General features: G+C 49.9%; 9 protein-coding genes across 9 annotated transcripts; 4 read left to right on the top strand and 5 right to left on the bottom strand.

The window, feature by feature from the left end:
• KL928_002638 (uncharacterized protein) lies at positions 1-1,824 on the bottom strand (the record flags this gene model as incomplete). The annotated part of the gene is made up of 1 exon (XM_043203136.1): positions 1-1,824. One exon carries the CDS (start codon positions 1,822-1,824, stop codon positions 1-3), a length of 1,824 nt encoding a protein of 607 aa, XP_043059792.1.
• Positions 1,825-2,261: 437 nt separating this feature from the next.
• KL928_002637 (uncharacterized protein) lies at positions 2,262-6,005 on the top strand (the record flags this gene model as incomplete). The annotated part of the gene is made up of 1 exon (XM_043203135.1): positions 2,262-6,005. One exon carries the CDS (start codon positions 2,262-2,264, stop codon positions 6,003-6,005), a length of 3,744 nt encoding a protein of 1,247 aa, XP_043059791.1.
• A 4-nt stretch (positions 6,006-6,009) lies between these two features.
• Positions 6,010-7,173, bottom strand: KL928_002636 (uncharacterized protein; the record flags this gene model as incomplete). The annotated part of the gene is made up of 1 exon (XM_043203134.1): positions 6,010-7,173. The coding sequence occupies one exon, from the start codon at positions 7,171-7,173 to the stop codon at positions 6,010-6,012; it is 1,164 nt and encodes a 387-aa protein (XP_043059790.1).
• Positions 7,174-7,221: 48 nt separating this feature from the next.
• KL928_002635 (uncharacterized protein) lies at positions 7,222-9,123 on the bottom strand (the record flags this gene model as incomplete). The annotated part of the gene is made up of 1 exon (XM_043203133.1): positions 7,222-9,123. One exon carries the CDS (start codon positions 9,121-9,123, stop codon positions 7,222-7,224), a length of 1,902 nt encoding a protein of 633 aa, XP_043059789.1.
• Positions 9,124-9,403: 280 nt separating this feature from the next.
• On the top strand, positions 9,404-10,357 carry KL928_002634 (uncharacterized protein; the record flags this gene model as incomplete). The annotated part of the gene is made up of 1 exon (XM_043203132.1): positions 9,404-10,357. One exon carries the CDS (start codon positions 9,404-9,406, stop codon positions 10,355-10,357), a length of 954 nt encoding a protein of 317 aa, XP_043059788.1.
• A 1-nt stretch (position 10,358) lies between these two features.
• Positions 10,359-11,633, bottom strand: KL928_002633 (uncharacterized protein; the record flags this gene model as incomplete). Its single annotated transcript, XM_043203131.1, has 1 exon — positions 10,359-11,633. The coding sequence occupies one exon, from the start codon at positions 11,631-11,633 to the stop codon at positions 10,359-10,361; it is 1,275 nt and encodes a 424-aa protein (XP_043059787.1).
• A 50-nt stretch (positions 11,634-11,683) lies between these two features.
• Positions 11,684-13,045, top strand: KL928_002632 (uncharacterized protein; the record flags this gene model as incomplete). The annotated part of the gene is made up of 1 exon (XM_043203130.1): positions 11,684-13,045. One exon carries the CDS (start codon positions 11,684-11,686, stop codon positions 13,043-13,045), a length of 1,362 nt encoding a protein of 453 aa, XP_043059786.1.
• Positions 13,046-13,055: 10 nt separating this feature from the next.
• Positions 13,056-16,193, bottom strand: KL928_002631 (uncharacterized protein; the record flags this gene model as incomplete). The annotated part of the gene is made up of 1 exon (XM_043203129.1): positions 13,056-16,193. One exon carries the CDS (start codon positions 16,191-16,193, stop codon positions 13,056-13,058), a length of 3,138 nt encoding a protein of 1,045 aa, XP_043059785.1.
• A 502-nt stretch (positions 16,194-16,695) lies between these two features.
• On the top strand, positions 16,696-19,569 carry KL928_002630 (uncharacterized protein; the record flags this gene model as incomplete). Its single annotated transcript, XM_043203128.1, has 1 exon — positions 16,696-19,569. The coding sequence occupies one exon, from the start codon at positions 16,696-16,698 to the stop codon at positions 19,567-19,569; it is 2,874 nt and encodes a 957-aa protein (XP_043059784.1).
• Between the last annotated feature and the right edge of the window lie 253 nt (positions 19,570-19,822).

Genomic DNA, 19,822 nt, shown 5'->3' with positions numbered 1-19,822 from the left:
CTAGAGCTTGGCCTTTATGGTCTCGCTCGTGAGGGCCTCTTTGAGCTCGCGGGCTGCCAAACCAAGGTAATATACCATTTTGTCGGCTTCCAGCCCTAGCTGGTTGTTCTTGAACACTGTCACGTTCACATGCAGCCAATCGTTGTTGACCATGTAGGCAAGGCCAAGACCCTCAGGCACGACTGGCGCCCAGCCGTACCCGTTGAACTGTTCTGAACTGAGCTGGGATGTTGACAAGAACCAATACGACGAGTACGCAAAGATAGGATCTTTGAAGAAGTCGTGTTTCTCCTCCTCACACAGTTGCGAGAGACCAAACAAATGTCTGTCGACTCCGCGGCCGTCAGAGGCAGCAGTGATGTACTCGACGTGCGCAGAAACGGCGTCGCGGAAAGCTGCGATTTTCTGTTCTTTAGTGGCCGAAACGTCCTCCCATTTTCTCACAAACTGTAACGACTCGTTCGAAACCGACCGGCACGTTTCTGTGCGGCCTGCGAAATACTTTCTCGTGGACGCAGACTCATACGTAGGTCTCACAGTGCCCGTGTACTTGTAATAGGCCAGCTGAATGAGCATCTGGATGAAAGCGTCGGGTGATGCCTTGAACAGCTTGATATGCGATTTTCCTAGCCCGTGGAACTGCCACACACGCAGGTCCAATGCGCTGACAGTCTTGTCAAAAGATGCTTTGGCCTCCTCGATAGCGGTCTGGGTTTTTGCCGAAACGTCGAATTGGAGTTCCCGGAAAAGAGGCGTACTGTGGGTGTCCTCCGGAGGCTGCATCGTTTCCAGCTCGCGCACGAGCCAGTCGTTCATCCGCAAAGTCGGAGTGCCGTCCATCTTGGAGTGCTCGCCAAGGAACCCTGATGTACCGTTTCGAGAAACAAAGAATTGCACCGGCTTGTCGAACCATCTGTTGGTTCCGTTGCCGTGCCACGCGTTGCGGGACTGCTGCTCGATCGTCGTTGGATAGTCGTCGTCGAGACAGAGCACAAACGACGACGCCTGAATTGCGTGCAACGACTGCTTGTTGACCGGGCTCTTCACAAGCTCTGCATAGTTTGTGGCCCACACATCGCGATCTGTGGACGTGAGCGCGCCGACCGCATTTTTCACCGGCGGCAGCGTGTCTGAATGTGTCCTGATGGCCTGGATGTTGGCAGCAAGATCCGCCAGCCCAACGCGCTCTCCGTCCACATGGTGGAGCAGTTTGTAAAACCTGTTGTTTGCAATAACTATCATGTATCTGTTCTTCTCCGGACTGAAGCGCGGATTTGCGTCTCTGTCTGGCTCGGGCACCCTGCAGTTGTTAAACATCCACTTGAAGCTCTCCATACAGAACGGGTTGTTCTTAATCAGCTCGGGCTCCAGCGTCTCTTTCTCAATGGCCTCCATGAAATCAAGCGTCTTCGATGCCAAACACGCTGCCTTGGTGACCTGGTCCTTGCCAATTTTGGAATTGATCTCTTTGTGGTGGAAAAAGTACGACACAAACGGCGACACAGGGTCCCTGTAGGTAAGATACGCATAGTCGTCCCACCAATGCGAGAGCCAGTTGCGCTTGTCGGCAGCAAACTGCTCGAGTTTTTGCTGGAGCTTCGGGCCTTGTGTCTTTGCAAAATCGTCGATCACAGAGCAGTACCGCAGATATTCAGGGTCGCTTGCTCCACGCACATAGTACGGCTGGATCGACTTTTTGTACCGCTCGAGGGTCTTGCTGAGAGGCGGCACCGGCAGCGACGGCAGCTGGTCCTGGTACTTGAATAGTGAGCCTTTTGCGGTTCCGGACTTGTGTCTCACAGTCATCCACTGAGTCTTCAACATTGGTGAGGAAAAACTTCTCGTGGGGTATTTATATTTGACAATCAGCATGTGATACACAGATATATGAAAGACCAGCAGCGCTATGCTTCAAGACTGCAGTCAAGCGTCCTTTATACGTGTGCAGAGAGGGTCACGTCCCGCTTCCTGTATCTATCACACAATGGCGCTGGCACTGCCATCCGGGCCATTTGTGGGGTATCCTCACACCCGAATACGTCATGAAAAAAGATCAAAATTCATGACAGGGTCTGGACCAGATTATATATAGGTCTGACCACGCACACCCTTAGGACACTCAGCAAGATGCTGGGCAACGAAATTATTGGACTGGTCCTAGAGCTCTAAATCGCAGATGTAGCCGAAATTGTTTTTTAATGCTCTTTATATTCCTTCTTCTCGCCGTCGCGCAGGCCGTGCACTCCCCAGGAGTGTGTGCGATGTACGGCTCCGGAGGCAAGAAGTCGCTCTTTGGCGGCAACCTTCCAGCCCCGAACAACTCGGCAGCGCCGCTACTGAGCGCACAGGACCGCTCGTTGCTGGTGTCTGTTTGCGGCGACACTTGGGAACATGAGCAGTATGCCTGTTGTGACGGCACCCAACTCAATGATCTCCAGACACAGCTTCACAAGGCAGAGCCACTGATCAGCTCGTGTCCCGCCTGCAAAGACAACTTCTTCCAGCTGTTTTGCCACTTCACGTGTTCCGCAAACCAGTCCACATTTGTCAACGTGACGAGGACCGGCACCTCGCTGTCGGGCTCACCAGTCGTGGCCGAGGTTGATGTGCAGATGGACGCAGCAATGGCTGCCCAGTTTTACGACTCGTGCAAAAACATCAAATTCAGTGCCACTAACGGATACGCCATGGACCTTATAGGAGGAGGTGCCAAGAACTACTCGCAATTTCTTAAGTTCTTGGGAGATGAGAAGCCGATGCTGGGCGGTTCGCCGTTCCAGATCAACTTTCACACCCAGAACGAGTCCGAGCTGGTGCCGCTGGCGCTGCCGTTCCATGCTTGCGACGACGAAGACGAAAACTACAGATGCGCCTGTGCAGACTGTCCCGGCTCGTGTCCCGCGCTGCCCGAGCTCAAACGACAAGAGTCCTGTCGAGTCGGTGTGCTCCCGTGCTTCTCGTTCTCGGTCGTTTTGGTGTACTCGCTCGGTCTCGCCTTGTACATCGGGCTCTACGCTGTGGCCGTGGCGCGGTCGCGCTCGCAGTCGCTGTTGCTCGACCAGCTCGAGTCTCCGGCGTTTGCGGGCTCTGAAACCGAACTGCTCGAGGGTTCCGACGACCAGTTCGACAACTTCGACCACTACGTGGCCAAGGACTCGTACATTATCAACAATGTGTTGGAGAAATGGTTTGCCAAGCTGGGCCTCAAGTGCTCGCAAAGCCCGTGGGTTGTGATTGGCCTGTCGCTTGGCGCATCCGTGCTGCTCTCGCTGTTTGTGTTCATGATCCAGCTCGAGACTGACCCGGTCAACCTCTGGGTCAGCCCGACCTCTGCCTCGTACCTCGAGCGCAAGGTGTTCGACGAGAGTTTCGGTCCATTTTACAGGACACAGCAAATCATTCTTGCCAATCGTACCGGCGACTCTGTGCTCCAGGACTACCGAGCCATCGAATGGTGGTTTGCAAAAGAGCAGGAAATCGCTGCTTTGACAGTCCAGGTCGATAACACGACTGTCGCGTACGACGACCTGTGTTTCAAGCCCCTGGGCGAGACGTGCGCGCTGGAGTCCTTCACACAGTACTTCTACGGCGACATCGGCCAGCTGCCCGAGAGCTCGTGGCAGAGCAAGATCCAGGACTGCGCAAACTCGCCTGTCAACTGTCTACCGTCGTTCGGCCAGCCACTCAAGCCGCAGCTTGTGTTTGGTGGCTTCAGCGACTCGGTGTTGTCCGCCAAGGCGCTGGTGGTCACGCTGCTGCTCAACAACAACAACGATCCGCACGATCCTCAAATCAGGAACTCCTTGGCATGGGAAGCCGTGCTTGAAAAGTTTCTGACCGAGTTGCAGGTCGAGGCACGTGATCATGGACTTGAAATCAGCTTCAGTACCGAGCTCTCTCTTGAAAAGGAACTCAACAAGTCCACCAACAGTGACATCCGCATTGTCGTCATCTCGTATCTGGTGATGTTTGCATACGCGTCGATCGCTCTGGGCAGCGGCGGCCAGAAGCACCAGATGAAAGTTGAGTCTGGCTCGCCGCTTGCATTTCTGATCCGCACTCGTTTTGGCCTTGGTCTCGTGGGTATCTTTATTGTACTGCTTTCGGTGGTCGCATCGGCGGGATTCTGGAGTTTGTTCGGCCTCAAATCGACGCTCATCATTGCAGAGGTCATTCCGTTCCTTGTGCTGGCCATTGGCGTCGACAATATCTTCCTCATTGCCAACGAGCTCCACAACTGCAACCATCTCAACTACAACAACGACGACATCCATGTGCGCATATCCAAGACAATGGCCAAAATCGGGCCCAGCATCGTCCTCAGCACCTCGTGCCAGTTCATCTGCTTCCTTCTTGCCAGTTCCGTCGGGATGCCTGCCGTGAAGAACTTTGCGCTGTACTGCGCTCTCGCTGTCGTGCTCAACTCGGCGCTGCAGCTTACTGCGTTCGTTTCTGTGCTCTCACTCGACCAGCAACGCGTTGAAGACTTGCGTCTAGATTGTCTGCCGTTCATCAAGCTGGACGGCAATTACCATCCGGTCTCGCTGCCTGAGGACACTCCGGACAACCAGGAGGGCCTATCGCAGCTGCTCGAATACTCGAACGACAACATCTTCAACAAGTTTGTGCGCAACTACTATGCTCCGTTGTTGTTTGACCGCAGGGTGGTTAAATGGTGTCTGGCCTTTTTCGCCCTGCTGCTCGGCGTGTCTCTGTCGCTACTGCCAGGAATTGAGCTAGGATTCGATCAGCGCATAGCCATCCCGTCCGACTCCTATCTGATTGACTATTTCAACGCTGTCTACAATTATCTTGAAGTGGGGCCTCCAATATACATGGTTGTGTCCTCGCTGGACGTCACAAAGCTGGAAAATCAGCAAAAGCTTTGCGGAAGATTCACCACTTGCGACGAGTACTCTTTGGTGAACGTGATGGAACAGGAGTACAAACGCGGGGAGCTGAGCACCGTTAGCGACCCTGTTACTAGCTGGATAGATGACTTTCTGCTCTGGCTCAACCCTGATCTCACAGACTGCTGTCGGTTGAAGAAATCGAACAAGTCTGAGTTTTGTACCCCGAACATACCCTCCAGACAATGTGCGGTGTGCTACGAGGACAAAGAGTGGAGTTTCAAGATGGAAGGGTTTCCTGAGAACGAAACCTTTATAAAATTCTTCAATCAGTGGATTGAGTCGCCTTCTGACCCGTGTCCCCTCGGAGGAAAAGCTCCATATTCCAGCTCAATTTTGCAGGACAAAAATGGCGCGATTGTGCGGTCCGCCTTCCGCACGTCGCACGTGCCGCTGAGGTCGCAAGATGACTTTATCAGCGCATATCACCAGTCCCTACGCATCGTCAAGGAAATTAAAGCCCGCATGGATCTAGACATCTTTGCATACTCGCCGTTCTACATTTTCTTTACGCAGTATGAGACGATCGTCTCACTGACGTTCAGACTACTTCTCTCGGCGCTGATTCTCGTCTACGTGACCAGTTCGTTCCTCCTTGGCTCGTTCCGAAACTCGACAATTCTTGTGGTGAACATTGTCTCAATCCTTGTCAACATTGGCGGAGCAATGACTCTAGGTGGCATCTCGTTGAACGCCGTTTCGCTCGTCAATATTCTGATCTGTCTGGGCCTGTCCGTGGAGTTCTCCATCCACCTGGTCAAGGCGTTCAATTTTACCGAGGACGATGCCAAGTCAGACCCTTTCTCGAGAGCGTACAACGCTTTGATCTTTATTGGGGGGTCGACTCTGAGCGGAATCACGCTGACGAAACTGATCGGGATTGTTGTCCTAGGCTTCACACGGTCCAAAATATTCCAGATCTACTATTTCCGCATGTGGTTCAGCCTGATCGTGCTAGCATCGCTACACTCCCTGGTGCTGCTGCCGCTGTTGCTGAGCATCTTTGGTGGAAAAGGCTACCAGGTCTCGAGCTTCGCCAACACCAACAGTCCAGAGGTGGTGAGACGTCTACGTCAGGAAGAAAATGTGTCATAGTCTATCATTCGGTGCGTTCTTTGAATGTTCCAGGAATGGTGGGTTCGATATCGCCCATGATATCGTTGATCTCGTCATAGTACTCTTTGTTCCACAAGCACTGTTCCTGTGCCCATTGCTGTAGAAGAGGGCCTGTGACCTTTGGAGGCGGATCGCTGATTTTGGTGGTGAGATGGCCTGTGGCTGCCTCTGCCACGCCGTAAACCAGCAGGCCGATGATAGGCAGTCTCAGCAACAGATAGAACATAAGACTGAACCCATAAAGACATCCTATTCTCGAGAGGTACCACAGCTCGCGCTGCTGAGAATTGAGGGGCAAGCACTTGAAATAGGGTCTCAGCAGAAGCATCATGAGCTGTTTCGAGCCGAAGATGGTGTTCAGCAGGAACAGAGAGTATGTTTCCGGTAGAAGAAACGTAATAAACACTATCAAGAGTGCGTAGAACGTTCCTATGGACCTGTTGAGGTTCTTAAATGTGGCCACCGGGAACACAAGAGCGCCAACGTAGGGCGTCTTGGCTAGGAAGAAAAATACTATAGATAGCCCAGTGTTGTAGATGTAGGACACGGCGAATTCAGCGAACCCGTTGAAGTTTGTCATCTTGGGCAGCCAGGTACTGTCGAAGAATTCTGGTTTCAGCGAGTTGATCTGCTGCAACAGATACGAGGGCGTTTGCGGTCTGGGGTCGGGAGCAACTGTCTTCATATACTTTTCGCAATGTTCCAAGTTGGCTGCGTACGTTTTCGGTTTGTCTGGATGTTTTTGAGCGTACACTCTGTCTGCAAACCGCAGGGACTCAAAATACACATCGTCCAAGTCGTTAGTGAAGAATCTGAACGACATGATTAGGAACGGGTTGATGTTGAGAAGATGCATCTGGAAAAACTTGAGCTTGTCCAGCACTGAAGCCACAGTCTCGTGCGAGAGCAGGAAAAGTTCCAGAAATCGGAGGAAGATAGTAGCTGCAATCAGCGGGATATTCATTATCACATGGAGTATTATTGACCATTTTATTATGTTAAGAGCTTTTGAGTAGTACTTGGTGTTCAGCAAGTTTGGGTTCAGAAGTGCCCGGTAGGAGCCAATCAACGACAACTGGATACCTCGCAGGATGGAGAGAATCGAAAACCCCGGAGGCGGGTGCGAAAAGAACACGGGCGAGGGCATCGAACTAATTAAGATCTATAATGTTCTATAATTTTTTTCAGAGATTTTTCACCTTCTTATCCATCTCCCCCCACTGAAAAAGCAAATCTGTAGTCCTTCCAGAACCTGTTTGGTCAGCGGCCCCAAATGAGGAGATGCTGGTGAGATGACCCGTTTTCCAGAAGTTTCGCACACCAGCAGTTTTGTCGTGAACAGCGGAAGCAACGTAGCTGAGCAGCGTAGCCAGGTATGGCTCTGCTCTGAGGTTATGGCGTCGGGGTCAAATGGTGCATCCAGCGCGAACGTCTCGGTCGCATTGAGTCCTGGGATGCTGAGGGTAACGGTCTTCTTCGATGTCAGGGGAGGCTGACCAAGAAATTGTAGATAGTTATTGTACAGAAGCGTGTCGCAATCGTCCAGCTGCGGGTGGTGTGCAGAGACATGGTTGACGACGGCACGAGCAAGAATCCTTAGTAGAACCGGGTCGAAAGAATGCGCTTGCAGGAGATTTGCCAGTCGCAAGCCCTGTATCTGTTCGGATAGGTACAGCTCAGACAGCGCGAGCTTCAGATCGGAGGGTAGCTTTGGTGCTGACGGGGTCTCGATTTTGAGGCTCTTGAGGTTATCATGAGGCCACAAGTCGCACAGTTGCTCAATGTACGGCGGACTGTAGTTGATACTAGAGAGCTGTAGAGTGGCAGGCTTGCTCACAGGAACGATTGCCAAAGAATAGTCTTCCTTGAGCGAAATGTTTCTAGAGTCTATTGCGTTTTGCGACCGCTGCGCGTGGATCAGAGCAATAAAGTCTTTGGTGGGGTTGTAAGACAGTGCCATAATACGAAACGGCCGAACTTTATTGAGCTCGTTCAATTTGGCGGCAAGCGGGTGGTCATATTGAATAGAGCGGCGGTAATCGTGCTCATATAAGATAATTTTGTTGGTGTTCCAATCCACAGTCCCGAAAATCAAATCTTTATGGCCGTTTGAGAGAACTAGGAAATTCTCTTTCTGGATAATTGAAGATATCGACACGACAGAAGAAAGCGGGTGCGAGAGCGTCTTGCCTGTGGAAAGCTGAACACATTGCAAAATATCTGACGTTATGGTACAGTAGGAACGGCCATCGAATGTGGAGAGAGCGAACTGCGAAACAAGGATTGGAGATGGAGGACGGATGCTGAACTGTTCTTTTGCGACAAATTCCTTGTTGTACTCTATCTTCTGCGCTAGCAGCTCGTTTGTGACCAGTTCGAAAACCACAAACGCCTCGAACGAGTCTCCGTTTCTCGTCCAGTCGGAAACCTCACATTTTCGTACTTTGGTAGCTGGCAGCTGTATCTCAAGCAACCGCGAGAGGGAAGCGCCCATACGGTAAAGCCATGCGCTGTTGTGCTCCGTACATAAAACAAAAGTGGACGAGACTTCCAGTGGCCACACTGGCGCCTTAAGTAACGAACTATGCAGATGGTGAAACCAGCCAATTGACTTCACTCGAAGCCGTCTCAGTTGTGAGTACTTAACAATGCGCTGCAAATCAATTTTTTCATCCTTTTTCAAAGCGTCTATCACGTTGTGGCGCACTTCCCAGTTGTTCAATCCATCCTGCTCTAATATGAACGCGTTCCCGGTATCTGTGACAAGACTCAATACACACTGCTTATTTTCTCCCACCCCTGAGGCGGACCAGCGTGCTTCTACCACGCTGGTGGTTGCTGAATCTTGCAATTGACCCACACATATCTCCTCATCCGTGCAAACAACCTCATCAAGGGCATTTGGCAGTTCAGATATCGAACCCCCTAATCTTGTCAAACTGAAAACATCCGATATTTCAGAGATATCTTCTGAGCTTTTGGGCCGTAAAATAAAGAGCTCTTTGCGGAAGGGCAGTGAAATGTACCCGTCTGTCGACCAGCTAATTAAATTGCCGGAGGCGCCCTGACAGCGGGACAAAACCAAATCGTCTAGCATAAATAAATAAAATAAATAGAAGAAAACAACTCTTAATCCAGAAAAGCTGGATGCCGGCTGCTCCGAGTTCTTCCGTTACCAAAATTTGTGTCTATCGTTTGGAGCTTCTAGCAAGCCCTATGCAAATAAGATAATGACACAGCATAATGTGCTCAAAGTGCGCGCGCTTGTTGTTCTTCATTTGGCTATCGAGAACCTTATCCTCGTTCTCGGATTACGTAAAGTGCTTTAGCGGGACTTCCTGGGGAAAATTATTCACTGCGCTACATGAAAAAAGCTAATGTTAATTGGCATCACAGGCACATTATATTCGGGCAAATCAGAAGTGGCGGCATTTCTTGTTAATGAATATGGGTTTAAGTATATTACGGTGGACGGAACGCCGGCTGAAACCCATCTTCAAATATTCAAAAGATTCGACAAGGAATCAGAATTGATAGACTTTGTGACGAAGAACTGGTACGGTAAATTTGTCCTCACATGCATTACAAACAACGAGTTTCTCCAAGCGCTCTTAAAACGGCCCTTTTTTCTCCATGTGGCTATAGACGCGTCACTAACCAACCGATTCAAAAGACTTCGAAAAACGGACGCGAACATCACCTTGGAACAATTTGCACTGCGATCAGACGAATATAAATTTGGTAACAATGGCGAGATGTTGCGGATCCTTGACCAGTCGGAAATACGCATCATCAATGATGGGCACACGGTTGAGGAGTTCCACGATAGACTTCGGAGTCTGAATCTTCTGAACCAGGAACGGCTCAGACCCTCCTGGGACGCATATTTCATGAGACTGGCAGATCTAGCTGCGCTGAGATCTAATTGCATGAAACGCAGAGTCGGCTGTGTGCTAGTCAGAGATAGCAGGATTCTGGCAACAGGTTACAACGGCACTCCACGTAACGTCAAGAACTGCAATCAGGGGGGCTGTCCAAGATGTAATGCGGGAGATTCATGTGGAGTCAGCTTGTCGACATGTTTGTGTCTGCACGCGGAAGAGAATGCCATCTTGGAGGCAGGTAGAGACAGAATAGGAAAAAGCGCTGTACTGTACTGCAATACCTGTCCATGTCTCACATGCTCTATAAAAATTGTTCAGAGCGGCATTGAAGAAGTGGTTTATTCCCAGAGCTATTCCATGGATGAGCTGAGCTCCAAGGTATTCCAGGAGGCAGGCATCAAGCTTCGACAATACATCTTGCCCCTCAACGGAGTCGTCATTTTATAGATCATGCAGGTAATGGATTCTCCAGCTCTTTCTCCTCTGTGGCTTTGGAAGGCAGCTTCAGTTTGTTGAACCGCTCCAGAAGCTCCGACTCGGCTTCGGCGCCATCCGCAGCTGCCGGCTCTTCGTGCGCCTTGTGTGGCTCCGTTTCTGCTGACTTCTCTTCTTCCTTTTCTGACTTCTCTCTCTCCTCTTTCTCGAGCAGCTCCAGCTCTTCGTCGATCGAACTGTCGTCCGCAGCAATGGCGCCAAGATGCTCGCTCAGTTCGTCCATTTTGCCCCACTCCTCGCGAACCTCTTGCACGACCGAGGCGATGTCTCCAACCTGTTCGTTCATACTCTTTAGGATTTTCGAGTTGGACTCTAGAGTCTTCACCACCAGCATGTTGTTATTGTTCTCCTCGATTTTGTACAACAGCAGGACCAAATTCTCGAGTCCCTGAGTGGATTTTTGCAGCTTTGCCGACAAAGCTTTCTGGATTTTGAGCTCAGATTTGGCCCTGATCATTTGATTCTTCTTCACGTATTCGCGCACACGTGCCTCCAATTCATGGACTTTCTTCTCTGTCTCGTCATTGTACTTGGTCATTTTGTAAATAGAATATTTCAGAGTTGCAATCGATTCCACTTGCTCGGGAGAGAGCTGCACTTCTTGCTGTGTCTCGTCCAAAAAGCGCACGACGGGGCCTTCTACTGCCACCTTTCGTTCCCTCTCAAGACAAATTAGACAACACTCAATATCAAATCGCGAGAGACCCAAATCCTTGGATGCCAGATCAAGCAGATGGTCTTTCACCAGTGGAGAGTTGTTGCTCAAATACGACCCTAACTCGCGACTCCATCTGGAGAGCTCCGAGCTTATCACAAAATGCTCGCCTTTCCTGAGCTGTCCTGAATCGTCATTGCCGCTCTGGTAGCGCGGGCCAAATACCCACCCCACCACACGTCCTAGCAAACCTTTGTCCTGCTGATACTGCGAGTACGGCACTAGTACTCTCTCCTGTACTAGTTGGTCTATGACCTTGTTTAAACCTTTGGGCACCAGGCCTTTTGAGGGTAGCGAAAACTGGTCCACCAAACTATCAGAGTCAAAGGCAACTTTATCTCTAAACTGATCTGGACATTTATTTTTCGCATCCAGCAGGAGCGTCTTCCACGCTGTCACGTTCGCTTCAAGTCCCTCTGGGTTCTCCTTCAGATGGTTAAAGTTCGAATACAAGGATTCCAGCCGCGATTCTTTGAATTGAGGATCTTGTAATATAACTTCCTCTGGGATCATAAATAATTAATAACAATAAAAATTAATTCTCTATACACATACTTTACCCCATGTCAGCCATCGAGCAGATCCTCCAACATTTGGACACTGCAGAGTCTGAGCCTGTGGATCACAAGCTGTTTGAACAAGCCAAATTGAAGCTGAAAGACGCGAGCTACTATGAGTCCACAGAGATCCTTCGGGCCTTTGGATCACAGGTGATACGGATAGTCAGCTCGAACAATACAAGTGCCGACTGGAAAAATCATGCTATCGACTTGTTCAATGAAGTCATCAATCACTACCACTTCGACACAATTGTACAGGAATTCTCGCTTGAGATGCTCATTTCGGGTCTACAGGGCCACAACGAAAATCTAAAAATACTCATCATCGATATCGTGGCAAGGGCGACTCCCCCAGATTTGGTGGCCAACACGCCATTCATTTCGATCATGCTGAACCTGCTGGCAGACCCAGCAACTACCATAGGAACGGTCGGTGCAATTGAAAGAAGCCTGGTGGTACTGGCGAAGGGCGAGCTCGTGCAACGTCGTCTGCTTTCCAAAGAGTGTCTAGACTTGCTTAGAAAAATCAGGGCCGATCCACAAGTGTTTTCGCGCTGTTTCGATCTGTGTTCTGAGCTTCTTCCTGTTATGAAGGACCTTCCCGATGATTTATATCTGATGCCAGAAAGCGAATTTTCTCAAAGCAACGACGTGCTGCTCAATGCGTATGTGGTTTCATTTTACAACAAATTGCTAGACACTATTAGGTTCGACAAAATAGACTTGCTGGACAAATTGGACGAGCAAATCGGGTACATCTGTCGTCTGTACGTGGATGATACGTTTGTACCCGAGATCAAGACGCTGTTCAGTCTTGAGCCGGTGGTTTTTCTTGCCAATCTAAGCAGACTCGATGCCTCCAAGTTTGCCGAGTTCGACCGCCAGTATAAGATTATAGACCACGCAACATCGCACAGCGACGAGCCCTCCGTATTTCTTCTTTCAAATATTGATCCGCGATTGTTGGCCTCAAAAACACAGTTTCTCGAGACTCTCCCTCTCACTGCAACCACAGTACAGATATTTGAAAACTTGGTCAGCAAGCAGGAAATTTTCTCGAAACTGGACATCCCGCCTTCCAAGATCCTCAACCTGTCAACAAGCTCGTTCTTGGAGCTTGTCAGAGCCCTATCCTTGTACGATCATACGGTGGCTCAGCTGATCCGATGGCCTTCTGTCATGAATAGACTGCTGGACGAGTATAAAAACATCAACAACCCAGAGATCTGGAAGCTGAAAATGGCGATTTTGGAACAACTGTACAACCGTAACGTGGACGTGTGGAAGGAAAAAATAGAGCAAGAGCTTGCTCGAATGAAGGGCCATACGGAGGCCCAAGTCGATATCATGGATATGGCAGCTTAAATTTAATTATCTACAAATACAACGATGCAGCAGAAACAATGTCCCTGTGGATCAGCTCAGCCGACTTGGTCAGCTTTTCCTCCAAGGCAACGTTTCCGATGGTTCTGGCAGCGTCCACCAATTGCTTGATCAGCTCTTCCAGACGCCTGAAACTTCTGATCAGTGAACCTTCGTAAACGTCGGTCATGATACAAATCTGCGTGAACGAGGCGCCCTGACACCAAGCATAAACCACCTCCATCAAATCTGGCTTAAACGATTCAACGTAATCCTTCTCAACAATCTCCAGCTTGCACTCTCTGCAAACTTTTGCAATCTTCGAAGCCATCTCCTTCAGCGCCTTGAGAGGCTCAGCAAGCTCGGGTTTAAGCCTGGGAGTCACTTTGGTGCGTTCTTGAAACACGAAGCACGATAATAGGGCTGCACACTGTGATGGATCCAACTCATTGAAGGTTCCATTGAATATTAACTCGGTCAGCAGCAATTCGTCCCCCGTGCTGATCTCGCATGCAACACGGCCCTTCATCTCAACAATGTCATCCTGAGTCGTGAACCCAAGCCGTCTAAGCACTCTCTTGCGGTGTTTCAAGTCGTCCATCTGAATGAGGGACTGCACTTCACTGATCTTCGTTTTTGTCTCGTTAATCTTCTCCACAATACTCATCCGATGCGAGTATTGGTCGTACAGCTCCTTGAGTCTTGCCGACTGTGCAAGCGGGTTGGAGTGTAGTTTGCTTTCCAGAATATCGATTTTCCGTAGCAAAACCTTGAACTCCTCATCCTTAATATGCATTTTGGCGACAGGGTCTAAAATAGGAAGCCCATCTGGGTGTCTCTTGACAATCTCTTTCAACGCCTTGCGCAGCGTCTTGCGTGCCTGGTTATTCTTCATGTCCTGCGGCAAGATGGAGCGGCAGCTGCTTATTTTTTTGATGGAATCCAACGTGATAGGGATCACCTCGCTCCTCGTCTCCTCTCCTTCTTTTGCTGGACGGATTCCCTCAACCAGTTGCACCTGGAAAGGCTTGATTAGGTTCACTGGAGAGTCCACAAACATGGTGTTCACAAACACGTTCACAACATATGACTCATGGTCGCTGTATTGCGCCTGGTTGCGCTTGTTGTTGCGCTTCGAAAAGTCAACCACAATCGCCCAACCATAGTCCATTCCATTGATGCTCACCTCCACTAAACGACCCCCCTTCAGGTGAGGCAAAATGTTTCCCGGATGAGTGACAATCTTGCGCACATCTTCGTTATATTGGTCCAGCTGTTTCTGCAGCTCGTAATATTCCTTGATATTCTCCATGTCGTCTATCACAATCGAGTCCAACTCTTGTTCGTAATTGGCAAGTTGTTTCTTCAGCTCTGGCTCGGAAATCGAATTCTGAAATTGGAAAAAGGAGCTGCCCAGCATAAACTCTGGCGAAATACCTTCCACGCGCATCAGGTTCAAAATCATGTTGTAACCCAAGTGAAATGCAGAGTCCAGTCTATCAGCAACACCCTTCACCATCCCCTTGGCGACCTGAGGCTCCATTTTCTCGTCGATCATCATAATCACAATACCACGGTCATCCAAACCACGACGACCAGCACGTCCAGACATCTGAATATACTCTCCTCCAGAAACCCATCTGAACCCATTTCCGTCCCATTTACGCACTGATGTGAACACCACAGTCTTGGCTGGCATATTCAATCCAATAGAGAAAGTCTCCGTCGCAAACAAAACTTTCAGGAATCCCTCCTGAAACAAAATCTCAATGATTTCCTTCAAGATTGGGAGCAGTCCAGAATGGTGGATGCCAATACCACGACGCAATAATGGCAAGATATGCTTTATCTGAGGTAGCTCTTTGTCGTCGTCGGACAAAATACTGATTGCATTGTTGAAGATCTTGGTGAGCATCTCGCGCTCCTCATCAGTATTGAAGTCGAGCTTGGACATCTTCATGGCAAGAGACTCACAGTCACGCTTGCTGAATGAGAAAACAATGACAGGGTTGTACTTTTTCATCCAAATCATCTTGACAATCTTGTAAATGTCAGACTTTCCTTCCTTGACACCTCCTTTCCAGGACTTGCCGCCCTTGGTCTCAATAGCTCCGGGATCGTCTCCCATTTTGTTCGAGATTGATGCCATGGCCTTCTGGAAGTTCTCCTCTCTGAAAGTTCCCTTCTCATCGACGACCAAATGTATTCCCTCCCCTTCAGCAGGGAAAAGGTAATGCTGCAATGGAGTTGGACGGAAATCAGTGTAGACAACGTGACAAGGCTGGTTATGAACCTTACAAATCCATTCGGCAAACTCCATCGCATTTGGAATGGTAGCAGACAAGAACACGTGATGGACATTGTCGGGGAGCAGAATGATGGTCTCTTCCCAAACGACACCTCTGCTCTTGTCACGCATGTAGTGAACCTCATCGAAAATAACCCAGGCAACTTCCCTCATAATCTCAGATCCTCTATAAAGCATGGATCTCAAAATTTCAGTTGTCATCACCAAACATCCGGCGTCAGGATTGATCGTCACATCTCCAGTCATCAGTCCAACATCACCAAAATCAGCTTGTAGCTCACGGTACTTCTGGTTACTCAACGCTTTGATTGGAGACGTATATATCACACGTTGCTTGTCTCTCAGCGATTGGGCAATAGCGTATTCTGCAACCACAGTCTTACCAGCAGAAGTGTGAGCACTGACGAGGACAGATTCCTGACGATCTATACAAGAAATGGATGTGTCTTGGAAGGGATCAAGCGTGAACGGATATGTACGAGCCTCAGTTTTGCGTTTGTGCTGCCCGATGGGAACGTAGTCGTATCCTGGTGGCACTGCAACCTGGTGTCGCACCTGGTGTCGTAACTTGACTTTCGAGGTGTCTGTGTCTGTAGATGCGAGCAGCCCACTGGAGGCATCGACCTCTCGAGAAGCCTCGATTTCTAACGTGTCGGCCACGATAGGGACCACTTTTTCGCCATTTTCCTCTTGTTCCTTTTTTTCAACCTTCGGTTTTTTCTCCGAGCCGTTCTTGGATTCTGAGTTGGATCGTTTGATACCTTTTGGATCTTCAAGTTTTGGGACTTCTTCTGGAACAACGTTTTCCAGATCTGGATTTTCAAAGGCCCCAAAGAGATCCATATTCAAGAAGACAAATCTATAATTTTTCTAATTTTTTTTTTTGACTGATATTTTTTTATCAAGCCAAGGGTGTCTATATTACGTAAGGGATGTTGTGTATCCACTATCTAAAGTGTACTCCGTAGCGAAAAGCGTGATCAACAAATAGGAATATTGAGGCTAATGACAATGCAGGCAGCGGACAAAGATGACTACTTATGGCAGACCCTGGAGCTTTATCACCAACTCCACTGTTCACAGCTACATAGCTACCCTGCAAATATACCTTGACCAGGTGGTGTAGACTGATATTCCTGCCAGTTCCACAAACGGTAGGTAGAATGCAGTAAATCCAAGAGCTCTATCCCATGTGAAGAGTAACAGGATCGAGTTTCAGAGCCTACACTGGTAGATATAATAAACCTCGAGTCCTGCTCGAATCACGTGAACCATGTCACATAGGATCTAGTATTTTAGGTAAGCACTCCCATATATTGAAAATTGAAATATTCAATCGCTTGCAATGTCAGGGTGTATAGTTCGTGCCGTTGGCTGGAAATTCGGTGCCGAGGAACGATTTCTGGGTGCCGCTCCCACTGGAGAGACGGTATCACTGTACCAGACCAACAATGACAGCGATGTGTCCGACGAGGAGATGACGAAGCTTTACAGCAGAGGAGGTTTTGATAAGATACAATGTTTGCAGTATTCGTCCGACAAGCCGGGTCTCACTGGAGTCGGACAGCTGGATGGAAGCGGGCATATTTTTGACATCACAGCTGCGCAGACGCCCCCTCTGGTTTTGCGTCCGAAACAGGCTCGTTCGTGCAATAGCATTTCTTTCAACGAGAGAGAGCTGGTCGCTCTGGGTTTTGATCGTGGCCGGCAGGATCATTCCATACAAATCTGGGACCTGGCAAGCTGCTCGCGGGCAGGCAAAAACGAGGGCGTGGGCCCGCCGCTGCTGTCGTTTGTGCCGAACGAAAGCGTTTCCTCATTGAGTTTCTGCGAGGGCAGCAACATCATTGCAGGCAGCTACAAGCTTTTGCGTGAGTATGACGTGCGCACAAACCAGCCAGTATACCAACTGAGCACCAGGTGCACTTTGCACATCAATGTGGACCCGTTCTACTCGCACTTCTTCGCGTCAGCCAGTGAAGACGGCTCGCTGTCGATCTGGGATCGGCGTAAGCTTGGGGATAGTTCCAGCATGGTGCGGGTCCAGGGTGCTGGTATCACGTCTGACAGTCCGCTTTTGCTGTTTAGCAAGCTGCTGAGCGACCAGCGGCGGTCAGGTGGTTCTCCGTACCGTTACTCCACAGTAACCCACGGAGAGCTGGGGGCGCTGTTTGACGGCGATCTAGTGCGAAGATGGAAGTTTGGCGTGGTGCCGCCGCTCGAGTCCGAGGTGGCGAAGTTCGAGAGCATGGTGGGCCGCAGCAGGGCCGAGGGCACGCTGGTGGCCACCAATTTCCGGCCTACGGACTCGCTCTTCATTTCGCGCGTGAGCGATGCCAGGACCAAGTACGAGCGCGTGATATCGTTCGACTACTCGCCAAATTTCCACTCGCAGCAGGGCATTGACCTGGTGTGTATGAGACAGTCCGGAAGCATCTACAAGATGCACGTGGTGGAAAGTCCGACAGGAATGAGCTTTAATTCGTTTAACGACCTCACGTTCACGGGGCCGGAGGGTACGTGCTCGAAGATGGTTAAAGATGCTGTTGACGAGGAGCAGCCAAGCAGACGGCCGTCACAGGACGACAGAAAAGGTGTACTGGAAGAAATGGCGGACCGCAGCGACGGGACAAGCGAGAAGGACTTTGCGTCCGACATGGAGGATTCTGAGGAGACGCCATTCGAGGCGGCTCGCGATAACATGGGACTCAAATCGGAGACATTGCTGGGGAACGATATCTGCTCGACGATCAGGCGCCGCGCATTGCTGGGCTACGGGACCAATGCCGAGAACAACATGACAATCCTCGAGAGCATGAGCTGGCTGGAAACGACTCTGCAGCTGCGAAACGCGTGGAAATGGATCTCCATCTCTCATGACCTGGTCGCGTCGGGCAAGATGATCTCTGGCAGCTTTGACTTTGGGTATCTGGGCGTTCTGGGCATTTGGCACATGGAGGAAGGCTTTGCCGAGCAGAATCGGTACAATGGTGATGGCAGTTTCACGTCGAGAGAGCTATTTTCCGCCGCCCGACACATAGTCGAGAAACGGACGCTCGAAACTAAAGTCCTTGCTGCTCCGCTGATCGGTTTCGACGGAGAAAGCCACAAGGAAATCCAGCGTCGGCTAGCAATGCATGTGATTGGCTGGGACTTTGGTGTCAGGGAGCTTGAAGATAAGTACGAGAGTCTAATCGCTAAGGAGCACTACGAGAGAGCAGCCGGCTGGGCCGTTTTCCATGGAGATATTTCGCGCGCCATTGACATCCTAGCCAGCTCCAAAAACGAGACGTACCGCATTATGTCGACGGCGATTGCAGGCTATTTCGCCTTCCGTGACTCGCAGATCAACACCACCTGGAAAGACCAGTGTCGGAAGCTGTCTTCCGACCTCGAAAATCCGTATTTGCGCGTGATCTTCGGCTACATAGCGGACGGCAACTGGTGGGATGTGCTTGACGACTCGTTCCTACCTCTGCGCGAAAAGTTGGGCGTTGCGCTGCGATTCCTCCCAGATAGCGAGTTAGATGTTTATCTAACCAGACTTGCAGAAAACGTCATTAAGAGAGGTGAAATCGAGGGTATAATTCTCACTGGAGTGACCGCTCGGGGCATGGATCTTCTGCAGTCGTTTGTCGACCGCACAAGCGATATCCAGAGCGCTTGCCTGATTGCGTCCTTTGGCTGTCCGAAATATTTCAGAGACGATCGTGTCGAGGACTGGGTGGAAAGCTACCGCTATTTGTTGAACAGCTGGAGTCTGTTCCATGTGAGGGCCAAATTCGACGTGGCAAGAACTAGACTGTCGCGTCAGAACAACGGCGAGACACAAACAAGACCCGTTCCGCGCCAGGTCTACTTGCAATGCACCAACTGTCACAAGAATATCTCAAAGAAAAAAAATACCGGTCCGCAGCTCAAAAATGGCATGTTGCTACAAAGGGAGTTGCCGCTGCATACATGTCCACATTGCGGCCACCCTCTACCGCGCTGTGCCATCTGTCTGATCACCCAAGGCATTGCTCTGCCAAAGGAGATGTCACGGGTGGATCACGATGCAGTGGATGATAACCTTACGCTGGAGACGCGATTCAAAGAGTGGTTCAGCTTTTGTCTGTCCTGTAACCACGGAATGCACGCTGGACACGCCGAGGAGTGGTTTTCGAAACACTACATCTGCCCCGTGCCCGACTGTGACTGCCGTTGCAACAACAAGTAGCTGGAAAGGTGTCTGGTGGTGTATAGATGTGTAATCTATTTTTATAAAAAAGTCAAAATTTCAGCCTGCCAGTGTTTATTATTGGGAAGGGGTTGAAAGCGTTTTTTTTATTTATCGTATTTTGAACAAAATCAGGGAGTTTTCTCGCCTAAATTTAATACGAAATAGAGGCACTAATAGTTCGACTCAGGCACTATCAGCAGGGTTAACTAGCTTTCTTGCATAGGATTAGACGCAAACCAATATCAATTGT

Source organism: Ogataea angusta, assembly GCF_019207475.1.
Source record: "Ogataea angusta isolate 61-244 chromosome Unknown 61-244_NODE_5_length_850226_cov_91.758892, whole genome shotgun sequence".
In the NCBI taxonomy this organism is placed as follows: Eukaryota; Fungi; Ascomycota; class Pichiomycetes; order Pichiales; family Pichiaceae; genus Ogataea; species Ogataea angusta.
This window is presented reverse-complemented; position numbering and strand designations above follow the sequence as displayed.